This window comes from Amblyomma maculatum, chromosome 8, assembly GCF_055883805.1.
Source record: "Amblyomma maculatum isolate TAMU_Amacu chromosome 8, ASM5588380v1, whole genome shotgun sequence".
In the NCBI taxonomy this organism is placed as follows: Eukaryota; Metazoa; Arthropoda; class Arachnida; order Ixodida; family Ixodidae; genus Amblyomma; species Amblyomma maculatum.
This window is the reverse complement of record NC_139351.1, coordinates 116,297,222-116,324,380: the sequence shown is the minus strand read 5'-3', so window position 1 is coordinate 116,324,380 and position 27,159 is coordinate 116,297,222. Positions and strand designations below refer to the sequence as shown.

The 27,159-nt window shown below is 47.6% G+C and overlaps 1 protein-coding gene across 3 annotated transcripts in view; it reads right to left on the bottom strand.

Annotated features, from left to right (window-relative positions):
• Positions 1-24,592, bottom strand: part of LOC146182253 (uncharacterized) — a 47,539-nt gene extending 22,947 nt beyond the window's left edge. For all 3 annotated transcript variants that reach the window (XM_084577315.1, XM_084577316.1, XM_084577317.1), the window contains exons 1-6: positions 24,417-24,592; positions 2,473-2,509; positions 1,290-1,464; positions 549-666; positions 381-459; positions 93-182 (exon numbers count right to left, since the gene is read on the bottom strand). In XM_084577315.1, the coding sequence (XP_084433441.1) occupies positions 93-182; positions 381-459; positions 549-666; positions 1,290-1,464; positions 2,473-2,474 (464 nt within the window). In that variant the 5' untranslated portion in view covers positions 2,475-2,509; positions 24,417-24,592. The remainder of the gene's footprint in view (positions 1-92; positions 183-380; positions 460-548; positions 667-1,289; positions 1,465-2,472; positions 2,510-24,416) is intronic.
• Between the last annotated feature and the right edge of the window lie 2,567 nt (positions 24,593-27,159).

Here is a 27,159-nt window from a genome sequence, read left to right as displayed (position 1 = left end):
CGTCCACCCTGTGACAACTGTACAAGCTTTTTACAAGCGATACTAGAGAGAAATGTAAAAGGCAAAGTAGCCAAAAATAAATCAGTACGCACCTTCCAAAATTTGCAGGCAGGTATTCCAGGAACGTGTCATTGAGATAAAGTTGTTCTATGTTTATAAGCTGTGTAAAACCTTCGGGAAGCCTGAAATGCAGGATGTTGCAGTTTGATTACCTTTGCCACAACAAAATCTGCACCAAGCTCTGCAGTGTTTTTCATGCCTCTGATGTACAAAGTTTTCCAAAGAGATGACACAAAACTGAACTTATATTTTAGATGCAAATGAATACCATGCACAACAACTGAACGTGCAAAACGTTTATAACAGATTGAGCTACTCACTTTCCTACTGGGTTCACACTTGCTTCTACTATGGAGAGGCATTTACAACCTTTGATGTTGTCAGGAATTTCTATCACATCTGAAGCAGAAAGCAGAAAACCCGATAAATAATTCTCGATAAGCTTATAGCACTCACTAAGATAACACACTACATGTTAGGACACTTACTGTTTTTGCTAATGTCAAGTTCTTCTAGACTGATGAGCGATGATACTGCTGGAGGTAGAGTTTGAATGTCATTATCACTTAGGTTTAATTTTCTTAGTCCGTGGCAGTGAAATAAAGGCTAGAAAAAAAAAAAAAGGACCGTTACTCAAATCAGCAGCAAGTAGGATGATGGGGAGTTTGATAAATACACAGCAAAAATATATACACATATACCAGTCGTTTAAGCTATTTTAAACACTGCCAGAGATACATCGGTGCAGTCTGTGCAGGTGGATTGTACAGCAAGGCACACATCATGTATGCAATAGAATCCAGTGATTAAATGGTTAATTAACTAAAATTAACTAATCAACTTTTTCTTTTGAGTTCAGTGGCACAATGCTAAATGGCACAATGAAGGGAATTTTATCTGTTATCTAAACCAAAAATATTTTTTTCAGGGTCTAAGCAGCCAGTCTGAGATTGTTTCAAAACTGTTAAATGACAGATGCGATTCTCAGCTGTATTTTCTGATCCCATTTCAGATTTGCAGGCCTACTGTTGATATCTCAAAACACACACATACTACAAGAATGAAATGATGATTTCCAAGGTTTAATGGAGGCCTGTTTGGATGTAAGAAAATGCGTATGAGAAGGTTTTATAAAAGAAATCCGCTGTCTCCACTAAATATTTTGTTGACAGATAGCCACAAGCTTTCTTATCTCTTTTTACGAAGTGCATTGCTAGCCGATGACTCACCCTGGGTAGGTCCTTGATCTGGTTGGCATTGAGATGCAGCTCCTCCAGAGTGCGCTCATAGTTGAACACCTCCGACGGAACTTCCTCCAAGCCCTGATGGGCATAGTCCAGCACTCGGACTTCCTCTCGGGCAGGCCGCAGGCAGGGGCAGTGCCGGAACACTGGGCCCATCCCCCTGGGCACCGCCCTCACTCATTTCACTCCTCAAATCACACACAGAGGAATTCATTCAAGGCTAACATAGCACAAACATACTGCGGCAAACCGGCAGATAACAAGCAACAAAGCGCTGGCCAGCCATGCATAATCACAGAAGACCACATGTTTGCATGAGTTGGCAAAAAACTAGTGGCCACTGTGTCACCGACATTCAGTGTATTTCACCAGATGCACTTCTCTTTAAAAGCTACAGATGTATAGGAGGCTTTCTTTAGGCTAAACAACACTGCTATCACATGGGAGCAACTTGAAACTTTTGTATCTCCATTCAGCCCAAACGAATTTTGTTAGCTAAGCCTGAGCAATAACAAATGTACAGCCAGGACGGTGGGAACTGTCAACAACGTGCTTATGGCGGTTGTGCGCGTCATATCAGCAAGTGCCATGACTCTGTTTATCCTTCATCCTGCTCTTACTTCTTAATTTATTGGCCAATTTTTCACAAAGTGCACAGACCGCACCCAAATAATCAAGTGAACGGTAAAACTAACTGCTCTTCTTAGCAAAAGGTTAAAATGTGCAAATTTTTTATACACATGTGTGTCAGACAAATACACAAGCATCTCCTAGCCTGGCCTACAAGAGCAATCCGACGGCCATAATGCAGAGGTGTGACACCACTTTCAGGAAGTCAAGATGGTCAGGCTACAAAAGAAAAACATTGTTTCCCTTGTCATTCCTGCTTTTCCTTTTTGAAATTTTATTTAGCTCAGGTCTTTTCATTTATTTAATTAAATGATTCCATAATAGACGTCTGCAATGATGAATTGATCATATGTCTAAAATATTAATTTCTCAGCATAAGCTTTGTCCTCAATTATATAATAAAACTTGAAACTGCCATCAGCATTAATGAGTGAGCATATGCATCTTCTCAGCTCTTAACTTTTTGTGATGACTCACAAGCATGAGCATTCCCTTCCGATGACACGCACTAAGTAGCGTGAAGAACAGCACCACTCACATTTGCAAACGTCTCAACAGAGGTTTTCCAGAATGAACTGTAAAAAGAGAAAAGCACACATTTAATTTTTCAGAAGATGAATCACATAAGAAATATGCCAGTGTAGACGATTTTGTACCTAGATGTTCACACAGAAAAATAAATAACTTAATACATGCAGTATTCCATGTTCCCAATCTATGGGGCTATCATTCACAACATGATAGAAGGCATAACGATGTACATGGTTCCTTGCCAAAATATCTGTTGGCATTTTGAAAATGTTATGTCCAAAATGTTGTGTTATGTCCAAGTTAACCAAGCTGAGGCTGCACATTAAATTAACGAGCGTCGGACTTCACAGACGTGGCGCCAGAACCGCGCTCCTAGTTCAAATTATTGAAATTTCCATATTAACGGGGATCGACTTAACGACATTGCACTTAGGAAGAGATTTGGTTGCCTACAACAGCTGCATTATGAGGCTGAGTAGCCGAGGCAGCGCTGAAGTATATTAAGTTCCAAGCGCACACATCCCGTAAACTTTTGCTGCCGACTGTAGGTTCATCCTAGGCAAGAAAGGAACCACAGACATTCAAAGCAGAGCCACCTCAGTGGTTAATGGCACCCGTAGAGTAGTATGTACTTACGCCAAAGCCAATTCTAACCCCATCACAGTTTAAATGAATATACGCAAATGGGTTCGGATCCAACCGCAGTGACTGCGTTTTGATGCAGGCGGAACGCAAAGGCGTCCATGTGCTGTGTGATGTCAGTGCACTTTATTCCGTGCCAATTCGCAATTGTCAGTGCAAATTATTCCAGACCCTGCACCTCTTTTTCTCCTTCTTTCAATCCTACCTTTTTTTTCCCTTCCCTTGCAGTGCAGTTCATATGTGACCGCCGAAAATTGTGAGACAATCAGAGCATTTTTCCTTTCCTACATCTGCATTTTTTTTTTTAATTTAGGTGTTCGGCGGCATCTTACGATCGCGCAGGAGGTGGCTGCTCCCAGCCCTCTGAGGCTGGGAACCAAGGAGCCTTTGCTGATTGCGGCTGAGGCTCCTTTGCCATCGGTGCATGCCGTCATTGTACTCGCTGCCATTTTGGTGGCGGACGACGACGGTTGTGGCGCGCGTCTTTCTATTTTTCCCTCACATCTCAATTTTTCTCTGTCCAGCCAGTTGGCCTCCGTGCATTTTTTTTCTTATTTCAACAACTTTTTTTCTTCTTTACTGCCAGTCTTTGACACAATATACACTACGCAAATTAACATTTACAGTGAGATCGCCTTGCATGTGGGGATTTTATAATCAGACAGTCATACCTGGCCTCGTCATATGAAAATTCCCTCAGGGAAAACAGAGGCTCGACACCTTCGAGAGCCATTCAGGAACTGGATCAGCTCTTTTCTGTATTTCCACTTTCCGCTTTCGCAGAAGTTGATTCGGGCTGGCCTTGCATCTGGTTCACAGATCGCGTGTCCCTCCCGCGTGACAACAATCTACAATTTGTATGACATGCGCGCCCATGAATCTTAGCTCCTATTCTTCCCTCTGATGGCAGCGCCTACCTTGACCAGCAGCCTAGAAAGGGCGCGGAAAGGAGCCAAGAGGAGTAAGGAATTACATAAGAGGAATGCGGCAGCAACAATGTTGCTACTACCGGTTTCCGTCACTGCAGCGTCACATGCCCATTGTCATTTTTTAGTGCGACAGCGACGCTCATGTGACACGCTCCCGTCTCTGTCGGCGACAAGGAGGTCGGCATTTTTTGTGTGACATACCCGGACCCCCTGTCACAGCCAAAACAGCAGGAGCTGCCACCTAGAGCACCAAGTTTATACTGAGCACTAATCCCCAGGTACCAAGCAAAACCTCGATAATCTTGTTTGATTAATGCGGAGCAGCTGCGCGACAACAATTACAATTAGCTCCACAATTTGGCATAGGTCACCCAAACGCTGACCTCGGCCAAAGTGCGTCGGCACCAATCAGCGCGTGAGCACTGGCGGTGGGCGGGTCCCTGGTACTCTGGTAAACGGTAACGCTGATGGCTTTAAATGTTCCCTTTGAGGACCCTCTTTCATTTATATATGCCCTTTGCTACTGAATTATCACTCACTTTGAATCTGTGCCTCGATTAGCCCAACCATACTCATTAGTAGCACAGAGTCGTAAGCACCATATTCTATAAAAGGCCACATGGCATGGATAAAGCCCCGCTGCAACCAAGCCGTACGAGCGTGCTTGAGAGGTCTAGGGGCAGCTTGTCTGACTAGGGATCCGAGAGTCCTGGGAGGCATGGAAACAGCTACAGGCTCGCACATTTTTTTCACCGGCTTTGTTAGCCTTAATCCACCCAGGCCCCTTACAAACCCGAATGATATCTTTGCGAGGCTCCGAGATTCAACTTCGACCACTTTTATACCTCTGCCGAAAATTCCAACCACTATCTCACTGGAACCTCACGGACAGAGAGGGTTAGGAGATAGCATCTTCAGCTCTGAACCGGCCTCAGAAAGGCGGCTGGAAAGATCGCCGCACTGTTGGCCACAACCCGGGTTCGGGAGCCAGACCAATCATATAGGATATAACACCCTTTTTAAGGCTTATCAATAAAATTTTCCCCTGCCTACCTACACAATATACCTCACATGGTCATTTTTTCTATGTTCGTATGAAAGCCCACGAAATACGAAAAAAAAAAAAAAACGTAACGGCGCTGCGCCGGGGTACCCGGGTTCGTGTTCGATCCCAACGGGAGGCGAAACGAGTGTGCTGTGCGATGTCAACGCTTGTTAAAGATAATAGTTTTAATAGTTGCTCCGATGTGGCAGTGATCAGTTCCGCCATCGGACAACAACAAGGCCGCCTTGTGCGGCAAAGGCCCATTATGTGGCCCTTTCCCAAACATTTCACCCTAAAGAGCCGAGCACCAGGCCGGGAGAAAGCTTGAACCCAGTGAAAAACCGGTGGGTACCCGGCGGCACCAGGGATCGAACCTGGTACCTCCCGAACACGACGCGGATGCTCTACCACAAGGTCACCGCACACGGACCTTCCCAGTTTGCATGATGCGCGTGGCACGGGCTGTATCCCGTAGAACATCGAGTTACGAGCCATTCACTGCGTCGGGCTTCTAAACGTGGCATGGAGGTGTTTTAAAATAGGGGGATCCTATCGGTTACGTAAATAAGGTAATAGCGGGCACTAGTGCGTATGCCGAGAGTGATTACCACATCCCTCGCCTATTCATCGCAGGACTCCGCGTGTGCGCATTATCGCCCCGCTATTATTCTATAACCTATAACCAGTAGGGTTCCCATATTCTAAAATTCATTAATGTCACGTTTGAAAGCCCGGCGCACTGATTGGTGATGTGTCTTTTCAGCAGGCAGCACGATTAAAAGAGCTCCGAACAGAAAAAAAAAAGAAAAAACATCGCGGGATTCTGGACGGGTGTGAAAGGGGACAGCTAATAAAAGCCGCCCCAACAGCCACACTCTATTCCGCCTGCGAGCGCGACGAGACTGCTTCGCGGCGCGCTCAGAAGCCGAAACTTGTCTTGCCAGGCGAACTTGTCAAAGCAGGCGCCGCTCCACGGTCATCCGATGCGAACGGCGGAAGTATTCGTGCAGTGTGCCGCAGACAGAGAACCCGCGCGTGCACTGACACCGGAACCGGTGGACGATCAACGTGCGGCGATTAATTATTTGCCGATGCCCGAGTGGCAGGCCGGCAGGAAATCACGCGGAGGCATCTCTGGAAGCAGACGCCGAGATCTCTCGGAAGATAATTAGTCCAGCGCCTGCAATAAGTCTTCTTCGCGACGAGCCTTCGCGACACCGACACACACACTCACACAAAAAAAGACGCATGCCCCGCCCACAGTGACTCGTTCGGGAACGCTCGCGGACCGGACCTGGACGCAGCGAGTAATCACATTTGCACCCTTAAGGGTGTTTTGATACCCCTATGTCTCGTATCTTTACACCACACCCTGAGATGGGTGTCACACTGAACATTTGCGCGAAGGGTGTTAAGCGAAGTTGCACCGATTTACGGCAAGTATGTTTGAATAGACAAGGACCCTCCCAATGAAGGGTGCAGCAACTGACCATTGCTTGGTAAGGCACCAGTCATTTCTTTGCTAGAATTGGACTGTAAAAAGAACGATGGCAGGTGGTCACTCGAAAAATATAATTAGAGGTCGTTACAATAAGAACTGCAGTCTATATATAGGCTTCTATGCGGGCCATGACTATACAGGATGATAGCTGGGAATGCTTTTTCCGGCTTTTCCATACTTGTTTCCAACGGAGACTCATTTTTTCGTGGCTGCAGAAAGACAGCGGTTTTATTGACATATTCCGAAAAAAAAATAAATAAAAAAAAAGCTACGCCCATTGCGCGGCCGGCCTCCGCCAAGGTCATGTGCACCAGCTGCGAAACTTTCCATAGGGCCCACGTATATATATATATATATATATATATATATATATATATATATATATATATATATATATATATATATATATATATATATATCAGTTAATTTCAGTCGTTCAGTCGTGTCCGACTCTTCGCGACCCTATGGACCATGTCACGCCACGCTTTCCGGTCTCTCACTATCTTCCTAACATCACATAACTTCATCTGCAGTGCCAAGAGGATGCAATCTAACCATCGCGTTCGCTGCCTATCCCTTTTCCGGCGACCCTCAAACTTTCCCAACATCAAATTTTTCTCCAGCGACTCCTCTCTTCTCATCAGATGACCAAAGTAGCTGAGCTTTAACTTTAGAATTTGACCCTCCAATGAGCAGTCAGGGTTTATGGTCGACAATATCGACTAATTTGATTGTCTGGCAGTCCAAGGAACTCTCAAGAGTCTTCACCAGCATCACAATTCAAACGCGTCAATTCTTCGGCGGTCAGCCTTTTTCACAGTCCAACTCTCGAATCCATACATCACAACTGGAAAGACCATAGCACGAGTTATACGGATCTTGGTTGGCAGATCTTTCTCTCTTTACTAGGCGGTCAAGGCTAACCATTGCTCTCTTTCCCAGAAGCAGGCGTCTCCTAATTTCATGGCTGCAGTCTCCTTCCGAGGTAATCTTGGAGCCCAAGAACAGAAAATCTGTCACAGCTTCCACTTCTTGTCCATTGATGCTCCAGGACTTGATAGGGCAAGACGCCATGATCTTTGTCTTTTTAATGTTCAGTTTAAGCCCAAACTTCTCACTCTCTTTTTGTACGCGCATCAGAAGTCTCTTGAGTTCCACTTCACTTTCTGCCATTAAAGTGGTATCATCCGCATATCTAAGGTTGTTGAAACGTTTTCCAGCAATCTTCACTCCAGCTAAAGACTCGTCCAGACCGGCCTTCCTCATGATGCACTCTGCATATAGGTTAAATAGGCAGGGCGACAGTATGCAGCCTTGCCTCACTCATTTCTCAATCGGAGACCAATCAGTAAGACCATGCCCAGTTCTGACTGTGGCCTGTATGAAGGGCAAGAGCCCTTCATACAGGTTCCTGAGGAGACAGATGAGGTGAATTGGAACTCATCTGTCTCCTATATATAAACAGAAAAAAAAAAAAACGGCGGTTCTGATTGGTTAAAATCCGGATGTTTACCGGATAGTGGCGGTACCCGCGACCAAGTAAACCATGTCCAAGTTGCAAACTTCCACCTTGTTGATAAATGCACACCCACTTGCAGGAAATAATATCAGTGGCAGAGATGCAGTAGAAAAAAATTAGACCTAACAACCACAGAGATAATTAAGCGGGAAATGAAAAAGGAGAAGAAGCGATTTTTCAGAAGGCAATGATTGCAATAGCAGATAGGTTTTATCGGTGGCTTCTAGATGGCTCCACAAATCATAAGTATCCGAAATATGCATACTAAAGCTCGTCGCTTTCCGAGGCGGAGTTTTCCAAATGATGTTATTAAAAAAGCTCTGGTTCGGACAACGAGATGCCGGCATATGACTTAGCCGTAGGGTCACAACAAGCAAGCAAACAGAAAATAACAGACCAGCAAGACAGCGTCTCGTATCTACAGATTAGAGATTTGATCCGGGTTTAAAATCCCATTTATGCAAGCCCCGAGTACAGCCAGTAGCGCGCTTGGTGGCCGAGCTAATTTACTTATCAAAATTGTAACGCATGAAATGGCACCCAGGACAGCGCACATCACGTTCACCTTTTAGCGACAAGTTTTGTTCATTTCAACAAATACCAAACGCCCGCATACGAACAGGCGTAAAACCGTTTGGAAAACCTACAAGCACACCGACACAACGTGCACCTTCCCATGCTATGGAGCTTCAACATCCTAGCACGTGAACAGCTTCAAAGGGTTAGTACGGGTGTTAAAGTAACACAGCACACCTATTTGAAAAATCCGCAAGTAAATGTGTGAAAATTGCAGAGTGCCTTAATAAGCAGTGATCTAGCACTGCGGGTGGAATTTTTTTTCCTTTTTGCTGTGCATCACGCACTCGATCCTCAGTCGCCTGCAGCCAACATTACGCTCCCTACGTGCCAATATGCCCGAGAAAGTTAAACGGACTTCACGGAATTCACTTTGCAGACTCTTTTGCCAATTGACTGCACCTTCAGGATCAATTTTATCGCGCAACGCTGTAGAACAAGTATCACAGCATTCACAGGCGCGTGAATGGCCAACTCACGCGCCTTCGAGACACTAGAGTGGGCCGGACTGTTCTCCGTAGGCTATAGGCTACCCGGAGCCGACAACACCGCTGCAACAGAGGTACCATGCCATCTCGTCCAAACTGGCAGCTAAGATCAGGGTCGCGCCAGTCCCAAAGAATATGGACCCCGCACTCCACACTGGTCGTAGGCCCGCTAGAGTAAAGGCACTCCTGCGCCAGTACAGAGGTGTCCAAACTGTTTTATATGTCGACGCGGCGAGATATCCATCGGGCACAGACGCTATGGCACTAGCTGTTACGGACGCCAATGGCTCAATTAAGATTACGGGCTCCGTTCGTGGCAGGAACTCGAGCACGACGGCTGAGGAGACTGCCATAGCGGTAGCACTCGCCTTCATACACCACATGGACACATGTTACAAATATCACACCAGTCCGACATACACAATAATCACAGATTCACAAGCTGCGTGTCGCGCCTTCGCGAAGAATACATTATCTTTCGAGGCTTCACGCGTGCTCTCACCTATAAACTATGATACCTTTCCCATTGTTAAAATTGTTTGGACTCCTGGTCACTCCTCCCTTCCTGGCAACGAGAGTGCGCACGTGCTCGCCCGAGCAGCAACCTTCCGGGCGCTGTCGACGGAAGCAAAGGGGAAGTAGACACAGAGGACGCCAGCACAGTTCTACAGTCTTACACCCACATTACGCTATATTACCGTACACAGAGAACTCTGCCACCGCCGCACCCAACACTCACCAAGGCCGAAGCTGTGGCATGGCGACAACTGCAGACTCACACGTATACAAATTTGTACCACAAACATTTGTTCTTCCCCACCCGCTACCCAGATAAATGCCCCACCTGCCAACAACACCGACCTATACTATATCATTCTGTTTGGGCCTGCCCAAAGCCACCCGGCGGCATTCCACCTGTACCTCACCCCACCCTCTCATCTTGGGAAGATGCCTTGTCCCGCACGGAGCTGGCCGAACAACGCCGGCTAATCGAGCGGGCCGAGAGGATTGCCGTGGCCCATGGGCTTATGGACTGATTTGTATTTATTCTTCATGAGACCGTTTTATTCGCAACAACCCGCAAGACCAGCGACAGCTGTTCTGGCGGGCCTGCAGGATTGAGGCGGCACATGGAGCCCTGGACTGAGGGCTCCACTCAGGAAGAAAAGGAAGTTTATATAATAAATGTTTTTCCTCGTCCTCCTCACAGGTATAGTGAGTTCCGGCTGATTCGAGCCACTTTCGACCTTACACAGGACCGTAGGGCGAACTGCTTTGGGCGTGGGGCTAGCCAGCTAGAACAGAATAACAGCTTGAGGGGCAAATTGGTGCTGCATCCTCCTCGTGTTCGGGAGGTACCAGGTTTGATCCCTGGTGCCGCCGGGTACCCACCGGTTTTTCAATGGGTACAAGCTTTCCCCCGGCCTGGTGCTCGGCTCTTTGGGGTGAATTGGGATGGATGTGGTACACTGGGGCGATTGTGGTATTGGCTGCTGGGCAAAGAAGAGGTGTGTGGAGATGTGCGTGAGTGTAGAATTGGTGAGTGTCATGCTTGGACGATGTTTATGTTCTGCGGGGAAGAAAGTGCTACTATCTCCTTGGCAAAGAAGATGAGAAGTTGTACTTGGGTGCAGAAGAGGAGGAGTGAAGAGGAAGTGTGTGTTCAGATCCATATCACAGTTGGTAGTGCGCGCCTGTGTTGCGTTTCTTCGCATGTGATTGTGTTTGTTGCGCCACATTTCTGGGTACTGTGCAGCTAGAACAGGCAAGTTCGCTTTTTCAGCGCCATAGGTCAGAATCAGAAACACAGCTTGCCCAACGCTGCACCGTTTTGACGCAAGACAGAGCACAGCGGCTCAATTATCGGCAATGAGTTCTGAGACACACTGGGTTTCTTTTGCCACTTGCATCGACCCTTTGTCGCCCATTCTTACAACACGCATTTGAGAGGCGCGCGTTAATTGGAAGCCACGCATGCGCGATCGGTTAGCTTGGGAACTTTGGAAGCTCGCTTGAGGTGGGAATTGAACGAACACCGAAACTATAGGGCACAAGTTTCGAACTCCTAGAAAGTACACAAAATGAGGGCACCACGAAAGAGCGCAGACGGGGTTCTGCCTCTCCAACTGTGTAAATGACGCCACGAACCTGTGATAAGGATGCGGTCTAGAAAAGCTAATGACATTTCGCGACAGAGCGTTTTAAGTAGCAATTGAATGCAAATTATAGGGGGCCTGTATGTGCTGATCACCATGTTCAAATCATAGGTTAATTACACCCGAAGCGTGGCCTTTAGGAGCGAGAAAAGGCGAAAAAAAAAACAAATAAAAGTATGGCCACCGCTGCCATTTTAATTAAAAGAACTGCAATGACATCAAGTACACTATTTCTTTTGTGATCTTCGGATCTCTGAGGCTACACATCACCATTCACGTTCGTGACAACGCTCACGGAATATCTCATCTTTTCAAAGCCATGAGTATAAATGGAGTAGCTTGAATGGGTTTTTAGAGTGCAAGCTCTATGATACCATTCTTTAAGGCCATTCATCTGCGCATGCGCCAGTTTCATCTGCGGCGCAAAAAACAACAAATGCCGCAATTGCGTTTTGAACCTGCGCCAGAACGACCAGATCAGCTTGCTCGGCCCATGCAGGCATGAGAGCACTATGCTATCACCGCTTTTTTGTTGTTTTGTATTGCACTCAAAATATAAGATATTTACACAACAACGTCCACCGCAGATTGGCTAAATATTTTAATTATTTTAAGGTTTCAATGTGCGGAAGCCGTTCAGGTGCTGGATCCACAAGCTTGTACTGCTACTGCTGCTACTACTACTGCTACGACTAGCTGTTGCGGTCTGCTTAGGTTCTTACTGGCACACACGTTACATACATTGCACATCACACACATTGCTCACTGAAGATACACTATGGATGTTGAGATTGTTTTTCTTGCGTTCTTCACATGATAACAATCATTTGACTTCAACGTTTCTTTTTTTTTTTTTTTTCATCATCTTAGATGGGACACACTGTATGCCCCACCCATTCTCTGCCTGCGTGGCTTATAGTGTAGTTGATAGGGATTCACTTCGCGCGTACTCATTACAGTATACATTTTCCGCGACATGTCCCATCTAATGCGCGCGAAGGTCAAGTAGCCTCGTACAGTGCCTGGAGCCCAGCTTCGAAGTTCCATCCCGTGCCACGCTGCTCCAATAATCACGCATGGCTCTGGGGCACTGGCTTCCAGATGCGCTGAGTTGCGCTAGAGGGCGCGTCCACCGACATCGCACAGCACATGGGCGCCCTGAGTTTCCTCTCCGCCAGAACGGGGCCGGGAATCAAACCCGCGTCTTCATACTCAGCTGTCAAGTGACCTAACCATTGCGGTGGGACGGTACAATTGCAAGTATCGCACCCCATCTAGCACGCGGCAGCCATACTGTGCGCCAATTTTGCAAGAGGGGAAGGATTCACACGAGGGAGAATTCTACCTCGAAGGTTCACTCCCTCCCCCTCGTTTGCTTTCTGAATCCCCTTTCGAAGGAACTTCTCGAATTTCAAATGTCCCGAATCCAGAAGCAACTGCACTGTTGCTTTGAAGGAGGGGGGTGTTGATGACGTCACCAGCCAGCTCAAGCACCTGGCCCGCCCCCGTGGATGAAAGGAAATTGGGCGCCAGCTAGGCTCCTGCTGCAGCATCTTTATCTATAAACCCCATCGCTTTGTTGGCGGCGGCACCCGGCCTGTTGCTCGAGGAGGCAGGCAGTGTTTATGCCGGCCGAGCAAATGTTCCTTCACCCCCAGATGCGGCTGGCGCCTTCATGCAGGACCCGGCCTGGCGCCCAAATACGTTTCTTGTAAACTGTGCATACTCTGCACTTGAGGGATGTGGAATCCCGCATCAAGGATAGAAAAACGCACCTTTATGGGTGTAAATTTCTTCACAGGTATCAGAACAGTCAGATACGAAACCCTCGCTATAAGCCACAATGCATGTTTCAAGTACTTTTTGATTAATTTTGAAAGTTTGGAGGCGTGTAGGGGGATGTGCAATATGATGACAGAATTTTTGAAACGCAAAGCACCGACCTTTCCTTGGTCCCATGGATGCTTGTGGACCACACTCACTACACGATATCCCATGCTTTAGCCAATGCAGTGATGACCACAAGCGTTTACATATTGTTACGAAGTGGCAAGCCGATGAAGACAAGGAGACAGAACATGACCGATGACGATGGTAGATGACGTTTAATGAATGTTCGCGGGCCTAGCGCAAGCGCTCCTGCCCTCGCCACTGCCCGCTTCTTCTTCCTTGTCGTCCGTAACATGACCCGGGGCCACCGAGCGATCGTCCCGATCGTGGACGAGGAAGTTTAGCGATGTTAATGATTTTATGGCATGATGATGGGCGTGTCTGGATGCTTGAAGAAGAGGAAGAAGGAAGAATAGAACGGCTTGCCGGTACGATGTCTGATGCCGGTACGATGTCATGTTACGGACGACAAGGAAGAAGAAGCGGCCAGTGGCGAGGGCAGGAGCGCTCGCGCTAGGCCCGCGAACATTCATTAAACGTCATCTACCATCGTCATCGGTCATGTTCTGTCTCTTGTCTTCATCGGCTTGCCGCTTCGTAACATTTGGTTGGAGGTGCGGCGTACGGCATCCCCATCCTCGCCTTGGAGCATCGAGGCCATCTTCAAGCCGGGACCATCACCGAGGGCCCAGGGACATCGCCGAGCAGCTTCGCCCCAGCCATTCAAGCCCAGACCTGAACAATACCACCGCCCAGCCCCCAGCCCGGACCTGAAGACAAGGAGAACAGACATACCGATCAGGACCGAGATGAAGGACCCGAAAGACCCGACTGACCCGATGGACACGAACACGCAACCCCCGCCCAAGCTGCCCGACGTGACCTCGAGCCATCGGTCCCATGGACTCTGGTGACGGATGGTTGACAGCTCCAAGGGAGGCGGATCACCCACGCATCAATATATTTATATTTAAATGTTTTATTCAACTATTTCCTGCACCCTTCCTTTCTGCATTTTTCCTCTGCAAAAACATTTCGTCAGTAGAGAGTAGCATGTCACCATTTCTATGTTCCACCTAAACAATCTCTCTAATAAAAAGCCACCCCCCCTCACTCTCAGCTAGGTTCTAGCACTATAGCTAATTACTGAAACCTTCCCTGGCTGCGGCACATGAGATTCCGCTGACAAGAATATATTAGTCAAATTTTACACTGCCACGTTTCAGGAGGATATATGAGGAAGTTAACAGCCAATAAAAATTAGAACAGCGCAGATGTTCTCTCTCTCTCTCTCTCTCTCTCTCTCCCCCCCCCCCCCCTTTTTTTTTCTTCCTCTTTTGCGTGGTTGATTAAAGAGGGGAATGAACTGCGCAGTTCCTTTCCCTTTAAATTTTGTGTTTTTTGTTTGTTTTCTACTTTTGGGGAGAAGGAGGGAAGGTGGGCTACAGCGAGTACGGCTCTCGCAATCGCATCGATACACGCGCATCACAGCGATACGTCGCAGCACAACGCCGACAACTGTCGCAACAGGGCGGCATCGAGGCACCAGCACCTACGAGGGGGCGAAGATGAATGAAGCCAATTGCCGAAACCTCAAGAGGCCGGGCTGTCACATCGATGCCTCCAGCATCGCAGAAGCCGCCGCACGCCAAACAACAACGATAAAAAGCAACGGTAATAGTGCAACACAGAGCAGAGCGGGGCGGAGCAGCCCTTTTGGCTCGCTTTATTTTCTCGGAGGGAGGCGTTCTTATTTTAAGGCGCCACTCTCGGCCCGATATAGAGCGGCACTTTCTCTTCTGACTGAAGGAGGCCGCGCAAGAAGTACGAGTGGCCCCGAAATCTCGCGACCTCGGCGGAGGCGGGGGAGGCTGCCGACCGCCAAGGTGCTCCGTTGTAAGCTTATACACGGCGCCCATTTTGCTTTATTCGCTTGTTTGTGCCGCGCTTTTTTGCATGCGCTGCGTCTCGCGCGCAAGGCTGAATGCGTCACTGGACTGGCGGGTGACGTCGCCAGTGACGTAAGTCTACGAAGAGAGAGGGTAAAGAGCAAGAGCTCACGGGGCCAGAGCAGCACACGGTCCGTATATCATACAGGCTACACGCAGGGGGTCCCCCGTGGCAAGCCGAGCCAAACTTCAGGAAAGGAGAGAAAAAGTTGGGGGTTTCCTCTGTGGCCATAGACAGCTGCAAAGAAAAACCGATACAACTTTCCAGATTTGTTCGTTTGCTTTTGTTGAGTAGAGGTGTAGCCTCTTGGTAAGAGATGGCGACAAAGACAAAACGCACGAACGAATGCACTGTCTTTTTGCTGCGCGTTTTGCTGTTTAGAGAGCGTAAAAATGAACCGAAGTGCAGGAAAATAAATTATTGCAGCCGATTTGCCCAAATTGTCCAAATACGAAATATGTGCTCAAACACGTCGCGTTTCGTTTCGCTTTCGGTTCGAGGCTAGGGTTTGAATGTCAGGCTCCAGGCAGGATCGGCGAAGTCTCTGACTGAGAGTTTTCTGGCAGCGCACTTCAAAATTTCGGGACCACTCAAAGCTATCCATTGCGCACGGACGGAAGTTCACGAAAGCGACGACGTAAAATGCATAGAGCGAGAGTGGCAGTAACCAAGGCAGCGCGAAGCACCGGCCAAATATTGGGGCTGTGTTGGCAATGTCCGGCCGAAATAGGACCATTACATGCACTTCCAACAAACTCCAATATTGGGCAGATAGTTTGTACTCCTTGCGATGCACGCGTGGCGACCGGCTGCAGCGATATCTACGACAGCCCCGTCGTTGTGATGCAGTGATTAGAGCACTCGACTACTGTGCCCAAAGGTGCGGGACCGAATCCCGGCCACGGCGGCCGCTTTGCAATGGAGGCGAAAATAAAGCACCCGTGTGCTGTGCTATCAGTGCACGTTAAAAAGCACCAGGAGGTGGAAATTATCCGGAGCCCTTCACTACGGCGTCTCTCATAGACCGAGTCACTTTGGAATGTTAAACCCCACGAAACAAACCAAGCATACGTCGGCCGTGCATATATTATATATGGTGTGCCCTGACTGCACTGTAAACATTGCTGAAGATATGTTATGACATATCTGTCTGCCCAGTCGAAAAAAACTACAGAACCGTGTCAAAAATACAATAAAAACTTTTGTACTATCGAGGTTTGCTATCAAAAACCGCGCATAAATTCTGTCGTAAAAACAAAAAAATTTCTGCAGTTTTTTTTTCGACTGGGTGGCACGGCCAATTTATCTCGTCTTGCCCACGTGCGATTTTATGTAATGTTTCTGTTCGACTGACTGCCCCCAGCTTTCGTCTTGTAATAAGAACGGCAGTATTCCAAATAATAACAATATAACCATCAGGACTGCTTCTTTACACAGGCCCGTACAGCGCAAAAATCACCTATTTAAAAATACAGGCTAGGTTTGCGCCGGTGACGAACTCCACAGAAACGTCCTGCCCCCGTCTCTCTCTCTCTTGGTGAGCTCGCAGGCCCTTCAATTTATTTAGCGTGCATAACATCCATGCAACAGCACTCCCGGCATATATTTTTACAGCAAAATAACAACCTGACAACACACTCTGAATGCACCGCATAATCACTCAGGCAACGAATCAAACGACGATATTCCGCCAGTGCCCATCCTTCGCGGCGCTGCTTTAGCGTATCGTCGACTGACTGCATGTTTTCTTGCTTAGACAAGTGAGACACCATAACCGCAACGTCCATTAAATAATAATTTCGTCCCTCATGCTGTTTCTGTTTCAACAGAGAACGACGGCTGTGACGTCAAAGTTTAATATACAGGTGACGCGAGACATTAAAAAAGGCAGTGATATATTCATCGCTTATAATTCAGTGTCATTCCAGCTCCTCAGGCAGACTGGCTGAACGCTGGCGTGACACCCATGATTCGGCAGCGGAAATCGAAACAATACGATAGAAAACCAGCCGCTGCGGCTAGGATTCGATCCCGCATTCTTGGGCGGCACCACCGCAGCAGGACGCAACCAAAAATTTGGTGCCTACTATTTAACAATTTACTGACATTAAGCAAAGCAGGAAAACCACGCGACAGTTTGACCTACTCGTATGTAAAGCGGACTGTATCGGCGTTTCTCGTTGCCAGGAAAATCCGTCAACGAATCGATCATGAATCCACACACCGAAAAATCGAAGAGACGTTCAAGTCGTGTTACGTAATACGACGCGAGTTTCAGCGGTATCAGATGGAGAGGGAGGAGGGAGCCAAGGGTCTCACGGCCATGGCGGCGGTTACAGAGGTCATCTTTGTTTGGCAAAGTTAGCTCAGACAACCCATGGCTACAGCGCAATAGGCGGAGCACGGCACGGAAGACTTGTACAACACAGCGCCGTGCTGCTGCTGTTATGAACTTTATTTTTCCATCGATGTAGAAGGCCCCCTACTCTCCGCCACCGGCACGCAGGCCTATGGGACGGAGGCCGGGGCCTCCGCGACTATACAGACAGGCGAAGCGACAGTTTTTCTTCGCGGCTTCAGCCGCCAGGCGGATAGCTTGCTGGTGGTTAGCGGGGGACTCGCTCCGCAGTAGCAGTTCCCAGGCTTCTCTACTATTTATGTTTTCCTTGGCGCCAGGGGAATCAAGGCATTGCCAGATTATATGATCCAGAGTACCCCTTTCTCCGCAGGTTTCGCATTTATCGTCCGCCTTTTCCTCCACTTGCGTGTGGAAAAGCCAGACGGGACTTGGGAAATTCTCACCCGTGGTTATGACGTCATTCGTGCTAAAAACGCACAGTCTACGCAGTACATTGTTCCGCGGCCAACACTGTGTCCCGCAAAGTTCACAAGTCTGTCCGCTCCTTAAGAGCGAACACGTGAAAGCGCCGATACACCGCGTCCGTACCTCCGCATCGGGATTGCACTTGATCATAGTACGATGGGTCGATCCGAAGCATGAAACCCAAGGGAGGTGCACATTCTTTAGTACGGCCAACGACACAACTCGTACGTCCGTTATGACTCAAGTCCACGCGACTAACATTTCTTATCGACGTCAAGTAAACGCGAGAAGTTTTCGGTCACGATGTTGAGCCGACGGAGTTTGCCTCTACAAGAAAGTGACCTCAAAAAGGGACACCATGCATAAAGGCTGGTTTGGTTTGGTTTTGTGGGATTTAACGTCCCAAAGCAACTCAGGCTATGAGAGACGCCGTAGTGGAGAACTCCGGAAATTTCGACCACCTGGGGTTCTTTAACGTACACTGACATCGCACAGCACATGGGCGCCTTGCTTTTCGCCTCCATCGAAACGCAGCCGCCGAGGCCGGGATTCGATCCCGCATCCTTGGGTGGCGTCCAATAATTCGAGCACAGGGTAAAGAACGTCTCGCCTAATATACAGGCACAGCAGTGAGCCTCGTCTCTTGCAACTAATTTTTTTTTTATTTCAAATTTTTTTTTGCTCTCTCAAGCTATATTTGCAATATCACGACGAGTAGACTGTACGAACGAAGAGTGTCAATGGCGACCCGTACGAGCCGATAATTTTAATTAGGTGCGTTTCGGGACACCTTTAAGAACTAAGCGTTTGAAAAAAAAAAAAAAATGGCAGTAACTTAGCTCGGTTACGGCGGGATATAAGTAGCGAGAGCTACTTTCCTCTGGTTTCGGCATGTTGATATTGATTAGCAATGGAGAGACATCGATCGTCACACATCATTTTTTTTTTTTTTTTCATACACAGAAAGAAACACGTTGTAGTTGTTGTGGTTGTAGGAAGAAGGAAAAGAAAATGCACGGGCCTGCTACTGGCTCTGTAGCTGAGCCACCTCCGCTGCCTCGTGCAGATAGAAGAGAATATAGAGAAGAAAGAAAAGGAAGAGGGAAAGAAAGACGCGCGCCGCAACAACAGCCGTCGTCCACCGCCAGCGGTGACATGTGCAATGACGGCCTACAACAGATAAAAATTCGGTGCCAGGCTAGCCCCCCCCCCCCCCCCCCCCCCCGCAAGCGGCGGTGACCAACCTGTACCAGCCCCATCAGGGGAGAGACCCGCGAAAGAAACACGGCCCAGTGATCAGGATAGTAACACGCGGCCACATTACTTCACATACACTGTACATGTGTTGAAACGTATTGTTCACGAGGTCTGCTTCAACTAAATGTTCGAGTCGTAGATGAACTTTCTGACAGTCGAATGGTATGATCAGTTACCCAGCGGGCCTTTACACCCTCTTCTGTCGCTGTCGTCGGTTGCCCTTGGTCTTCCGAAGGCTCCATCTGAGCTGCTATGCGCCGCCTGTTACGCCCTGCATCCTAGCGTCTCCGCTTGGCGAGACGTTCTTCTCTCTGTTCAGGCGTCTCTGCTGCTCGTTTAGCCATTCGGTATTCATTCATCGGTATTCGGTATTCATTCTATGCAGAAGACTAAGGTAATGTTCAACAGCCTCGGGAAGGAACAGCAATTTACATTAGGTAGCGAAGTACTGGAAGTAGTAGGCGAATATGTCTACTTAGGACAAGTAGTAACCGCAGATCCGGACCATGAAAAGGAAATAACAAGAAGAATAAAATTGGGATGGAGCGCGTTTGGCAAGCACTCACAGATCATGACTAGCAGCTTACCGGTATCGCTAAAGAGGAAAGTATAACAGTTGCATCTTACCTGTACTCACCTATGGGACTGAAACGTGGAGGCTAACCAAGAGAGTTCTACTTAAGTTGAGGACAACCCAGAGGGCTATGGAACGAAATATGGTAGGAGTAACATTAAGATATAGGAAGCGTGCAGAGTTGGTCAGAGAAATAACTCAAGTTACCGACATTCTAGTGGAAATTAAGAAGAAGAAATGGGCATGTGCAGGACATGTAGTCCGAAGAGAGGATAACCGATGGCCGGTTAGGGTAACAAACTGGATTCCAAGGGAAGGAAAGCGTAGCAGGGTGTGGCAGAAAGTTAGGTGGGCGGATGAGGTTAAGAAGTTCGCGGGGGTCAAGTGGATGCAGCTAGCACAGAACCGGGTTAAGCGGAGAAATATTGGAGAGGCCTTCGCCCTGCAGTGGATATGGTCAGGCTGATGATGATGACGACGACGATGATGATGATTCATTCTTTCTTTGCTGAATGGCCAATTGCCACGCGACAACTACTGGATCCGAGGAATTGAGCCTCTCCTGTCGATACCATGGCTGAGCAGAGGTCCGACTCTCCTCCATGCGAAGCGAATGTGCTGCGGCCGCTGTGTCTCGCCTGCGTTTGTATACACGCAGTTGCGCATGCGCAAATCGGCGCAAAGCTAGCACTTGGCATCCGCGTGATTCCGCGAGCGGCAGCTGCGGCCGCACCCGGCAGCGAAGATCGCCACAGACTGGGCTGCCGACGTCATGAACCATATAGGAACATGTACAGTCTTTGTCAAAAATATACAGCCCAAGGGGCTTGCTTCTAAGCCCTGTAATGCGGCTCCTGGCAGCAATACTGGAATATGAATGCATTCTAGAGGAGAATGAGGACAAGATTTGTCATTTATGAGATTTCGAACGCTAGAGTTGCGTTACGAGCCCTGTTACGGGGCTGCAAAGGAAACCCCTTGGGCTGTATACTTTTGAAAAAGACTGTACGTAAACTGCATAAGGCCGTGCGGGGGCTCAGGGGCAAGCATGCCCCAAACTCCTTTGTTGTAATAGTTACTGCTACTACTACTACTGCTGCTACTATTACTACTAATACTAATACTCGGAAAATGGCTCGGGAACGGCTTCCTGGAATGAGGAGGCTGTTCACCTATAGCGCGGAGATTTCTCGCCTACTCCGATAAAAACTTTATTTCTCTCCCTTTAAACTAAATAATTTAGCCCCCCTTTAAACTAAATAATTTAGCCCCCCCCCCCCCTACAGTCACACAAGTAACAGATGTTTCTGTACCTGACCAGCCGAACTCCATCAGCTCCTATCTGGAAGAGAAGACAAAAAGCTTCTAAAACTTCGTCGCCTCGCAGCACTGGCCTCTTAAGCCTGCACTGTATGCCACCTCCACGTGACGGCGAACATCCCCGGGGTGCGCGCGTCTTGATGCCTCCTGCGGCACAGTTTAGAGAGCCATGGCCAGGTAGGCGTGCAGATCGCATTTGGTTCACCTCGCTTTTGCCCGAGCGAAGGGGGCGCGCGGAGCGCGTGACCGGCGTGACACTGCCTAGCGGCCTTTCTCGCGGTCGAAGGGGGGACCGGGAAGACGCAAACAAGCAAAGAAGGGAAAAACACGGAAGGCGACACGACAAGCGACACAGTCACGCTTGACCCGCCGCCTTCCTTGCGCTGTCCTGCTCCGCTGTTCTTCACGGCTGAGAGGCAGCAGTGCAGCTGCCCCGAGCTATTTCGCCAAGAACGCCACTTCTTCGATGGCACGATCACGGATGACTCGACTTTCCGGACAATAAGCATTTCTATTTCCAAACAGACCCACGCAGAATATGTCATGTGCGTGTACATATACACGTTCCGGGTAATTACGCTGCTCGATATCCCGAGCTACATCAAATGACTGATGCGAGGCCGTAGAATTTAGATGGCGCAATCACGGATACCTCGACTTTCCGGAAAATAAGAATTCTTTGATGATTTGGAGTTCTAATGATGCGAATGAAGCTTCAGCGCTTGGTGTTTATTTTTTCTTTCCACAAGGTGGGGTCACGTATCTTTGTTCCAAACATTTCGCCCCAGAGAAGTCGAGCACCAGGCCTGGGAAAGCTTGTATACCCATTTGTATATGCACCCCATATCACGTGGCGTATGTTAGGGGAGCGTAATTTGCAGCTATCAACGCATCTTCGACGCTGGGATCAAAGCTTGTTCGCACCCCCCCCCCCCCCTCCTTCCTCCTCCTCTTTTATCTACATATGTACCCGGAAAAAACGACATCCTCGAACGCAATAAAATTTCTGGAGGGTAATGAATTAAAATGAGAAAAACACGCGTTTGGAGTTGTTAGCAATACTGAATACAAACCAAACGAGAAGCTGATAATCATCCGAACGGCATCTCGCATCAGCTTTAGTACCTATAATCGCCGGTGCTAGACGGTAGATGGATTTTAGTAAAGGCCAGTGAAAACAGCAATTTGAATGATTAAGTTTGAAACAAACAGCACTCTGAACAGCGTTATTCAAATATTAAGGCCATATCCAAGCTCAAAATTTTATTTTGTCGTCTTTCTTTGCAAACGCAAAATTTATGGACTGCATCTGGACATTTTCTTCTGGTCCAGTTTGCGACACACACGAAGTCCGAACGACCGCTGTACGATATAGCGCTATTGGTAAAGGTTTTATGTTTTGTTGGTTTGTGGGGTTTAACGTCCCAAAGCGACTCGGGCTATGAGAGACGCCGTAGTGGAGGACTCCGGAAATTTCGACCACCTGGGGTCCTTTAACGTGCACTGACATCGCACAGCACACGGACGTCACTCCATTTCGCCCCCATCGAAACGCAGCCACCGAGGCCGGGATTCGATTCCGCTTCCTTGGGCACAGTACTGGGTACTCCCCTGATGGGGCTGGGGCAGGTAGGTCACCACCGCTTGTGGCGGGGCTAGCCTGCCACCGAATTTTTATCTGTTGTAGGCCGTCATTACACCCGCCACCGCTTCGGTGGTGGACGACGGCTGTTGTTGCGGTGCGCGTCTTTCTCTCCCCCTTGCTTTTCTTTCTTGTCTATTTTCTCTTTTGTCTGCAGGAGGCAGCGGAGGTGGAGCCAGTACAGGCCCGTGCATTTTCTTTTCCTTCTTCTTACAGTCACAACAACAACAATATATCCTTGGGAACAGTAGTCGAGCGCCGTAACCACTGCGCCACCATGGCAGGGCGGTTTTATTTTTTCTTATGTTCCACGTGTCTAATTTATTGATGCGGTTTCTACTCGTATCCTGTCGTATTTATGCAACGATAATCATAATTTCCAGCTTGCTTTCTTTCTACCGAATTTCGTATCCTTGTAAATTGCAATAGTTTCCTTGTCCGCCGGCTAGTGCATTTTTTATTGGTTGTATTCCTGACCTTGCTAACACCCGGGTCTTTGACTGCAGTATAAATATATTGCAACACGTAATACGTATCAAAAACCACATGTCTACATCGCTTTCCGCATTTATGCAGAAGCATAAATTTGTCTAGGATTGAGTATAACAATCCAGAGACACGAAACACAGTCAGAGAATCGACATGTTGCACGAAAAGCTAGCTCTTCTACGTACTTTCTTTCTTTCTTTTTCTTGACTCTTAAAAATGTCTGGCTTCATCGCTTGGCTAGTTCCTCCAGCACAGCGCGCGGCGCTTCGAACGTGCCTCGACAGCTTCGGCGCGAAGTTGTCTCGACGCTCTCTTTTGGCGCCGCTCAAATTCGCCAGAGCGACTGACGATCACTTTGGCGGAAGATACAGCGCCGAGAGGCAGCGCCGTCACACACGATACGGTGCGCGCGGGCGCCAAGAGTGCGCGACAAATGACAACACGTCTCGATTGACGCAGCCGGACACCCAAGAGAGCCTGGGGAGTCGTCTTCTCTCATCTCGAGCTTCTTTTTCGCCAGCACTAGGCCACTTTGGATGGCTGCCGTCCGCAGACAGAGAGAGTTAAATATACATGAACTGAGTAGGAGACGTCGGGTGCCAAACCGCACCCGGCGGGAACCAAACGAAGCAACAGCAAAATACGTCGTGACCGCGAAAACGCCAAGAGCACAAACACGCTAGCGGGAGAGCGAGCAGTAAGAGCGCTCCCTGCTACTTATCTCCCTCCGGCGGGCTCAGTTTTTGAAGCGTTATGAGCAGCGCCCAAATATAGGAGCTTGAAATTACCCCATTTCAAACAAGGCCGGAGTTAAAGTGACAGGGAGAAAAAATAAAAATGAAGCGGTGCAGACGAAAAAGTCACCCTTCCCTTTTTTTATAATTAGCTCAGCAAGTGGATTTGCTGCAGAGCGGAAAACTTGGCCTCTGCTTTAGCTCGTTACGGGAGATAAATTTTGTCGGCAAAATAAATATAAACGTGAATAGAAATGACCCCGTAGAAGTGTTCTCTCCTTCCGCTTCACCTATTTCGCGCTACAAGAACAGGGAACCGTAGTACAGCCGAAGTGATACGGACGGACGGTCCGTGCGAAAGTTGCAGCAATCTGCGAAGACGTCCAAGAAAAATGTCAGGAAAGGATGTTCTCACCGTAAAGACCGCTGCGTGTTCTCGCCCACTTCTTCAGCTGGCCGGTCGATCACGCATATTTGCACTTTCTTCTCGAGTATTGCGGTAGTTTCCTCGGCAGTACTGTCACCTTTCAGACTTCACCTTCCGAGCTCCTCCGTTAACTCCGTGCGCAGCGCGACGGCAGCCATGACGGAATAAACCGGAAAAACATCACATGCTATACAGGAAGTTGTCCTGCTTATCGCGCCCTCTACAAGCAGGTCAACTTGAGTGAATCAACACTTCAATATGTAATCGCCCTGTGAGATGATATAAATTCAAGACATGAGAGAAAATTAGTATATATACACTTTTAAGCTACTGAAAGTGCAGAGTGGCTCATGAACAAAATGCGCTGCGTGGTGAAGCGCGAATTTTGAATTTCCGTTTAACTACCACATCTGACATTGATACTTCCTAACCGTTTTTGATATCTGCGATGCTTTTATGACATCCGCAGTGGTTCCACCTCCGATTAAATGAAAGGTACATGACAAACGCCAGCATTAAAAATCAGTATATCTGAAGCTTTCGTTCCTACTCGAGTATTGACGCCACAACTGCAGTTGCTAATACCCAAAATTTGGTTTGCGATGAATCTCCATGCGCAAAACGCGCTATTGGACTAAAGCGCGTCACTTTTAAAACTTGCGTCCGATCATATCCCTTAAAATGTATAATTTTTACGATGCTTGTTTCCTTTTCGAAAGCAGACGCTTCGTGTTGCATACATAATGCACGAGAGCCAGTATAAATAACAGGCATATTCAGCAAGCACATAAGGCAAAGGACTTGACAAGAAACTATGTCTAAACTGGTCATCATTACAATTTGAAGCAATTGAAAATATATGAACTTACAGACCACGGACGCCGTTCCATATATTTCAGAGTTAATTACAGCGACATATTCAGGGCATGTACATATACTATGGTAAAGCTGCCCAAAAGTAATAAAAAATAATGACTTTGCCCGTGCCACTAAGTATAACGGGCTTCATTGCATGTACAGGATAAATTTATGCAAAACTGTAGGCTAAAACTCAATAGGAGCAAAACTGAAGTAATGTTCATTTCGCAGTCACGCTTGTAAAGGTGCACGCTAGCATGAAAAAAAAAAAAAAAATCAAACCAAGGAGCGAGCGTATATTCTTACACCACAGTACCAGCAGATATATAGATCATAAGAAAAAAAAAAGCATGCAAATAGAATTAGGCTGCAGTTCACTCAACAGGGATTATCAATTAAGTGCAACCCACAAAAAAGTGATACCCAAAAAAAGAATAACACACACCAGTAGCATTTTGCCAAGGCTCCCATATGGCATTGAAACCTTGAATCTAATAAAAAGGCTAGGCATGAGGCCAAGGACAGCAAAGTGAGCAATGGAGAGACAAAATGAAGCATATGTTAATAGAACAGAAGGTGCTTAGAAAAGGCAATGCACAAAATGTCAGACGAGAATAGGCGAGAGTGGGGCATTAATAACCAGCAGCCGAATGGAGACAGCAGATGCCAAAGGAAGGTGACATGCAGTTAGGGCTAACAGTTTAACAAATGAAATGATTAGCAGATATTGCGTATGATGCTTTTGTAAAAAACTAGAGCAGAAGCCCACAAACCTAAAAAAAAAATGTATTGGGCACAAATTTGCAAGTATTAGCTGCTGTGAATAAAATTCAAAGTGAACCACTTAAATGGCTCTAATCAAGTTTCGATGGCTCCAAGTTTCGAAGAGGCACCCGCGTGTTGTGCGACCCAGGTGGTCGATTAAAGCGATAGCATTGAAGACCCCATTATGCAGAAAACCCAGCGTTGTTGCCGAAAAATCACGGGCATCAGCTCTGCCTGATGGCAGTTTGTAGGCAACATGGGCAGGTACTGTTAAATCAGCGAGAAGTGCGACATGTCACAAGGCCATATTACATGGCAGGAGTTGCCAACTTTAGCTTCTCCTTTCAGATGGGTGGTTAAGACTGGAATCGAACCTTCCAGTACTGAGCAATGAGTAATACCTCTTGTCACACGAACACCTATGATCCTCACTGAACTCGATCTGCATTCAACTCAATGTAGATTGAGGTTGTCACACAGAAACTTTCAAGTGCAATCGAGCCCAAGCCTGCTTGGCTCGAAGACGCTTCCTCAAGAGAGTTTTCAAGCACATTTGAGAGTGGGCATTGACAAACTCTTCATCGAGCTTAAAATAAAAGAGAATGAATGCTATAAAACTTCAAATATTAACAGAGAAATGTATTTAAAAGGCACGATGGAACACTGTTGGAACATTATGCTTGTTTATACTGCTGCGTGGTGGCATATGACAAGCGATGAAACACAGCGACACAACAGAAACAGAACGACGTGATAGCATGATGATGAAATATGCTTTAATGGCCAGCGAGCCAGTGCAAGCGCTTTACCCTGCACCACTGCCCGCTTCGTCGTTTTCGTAACAGTGTTAAAGAATTTTTATAATTTCGAAACCCACCTAACGCGCATGAAGGAAACTTCTCAATGTTCATTCAAAAAGCCTGTGTAGCACCAGATGCTTCAATCGGTTTTGAAAACCTCAATGCAGATAAAGTTCAATAAGGATCGAAAGTGTCATTTCACAGGGATGTAACACATGCTACTTTTAGGCCATGCAGGAACATCCATATGGCTTAGTTAAAGCACGGCTGTATAGATATCTATGCCAGCTGGTCTTTCACATAACTGG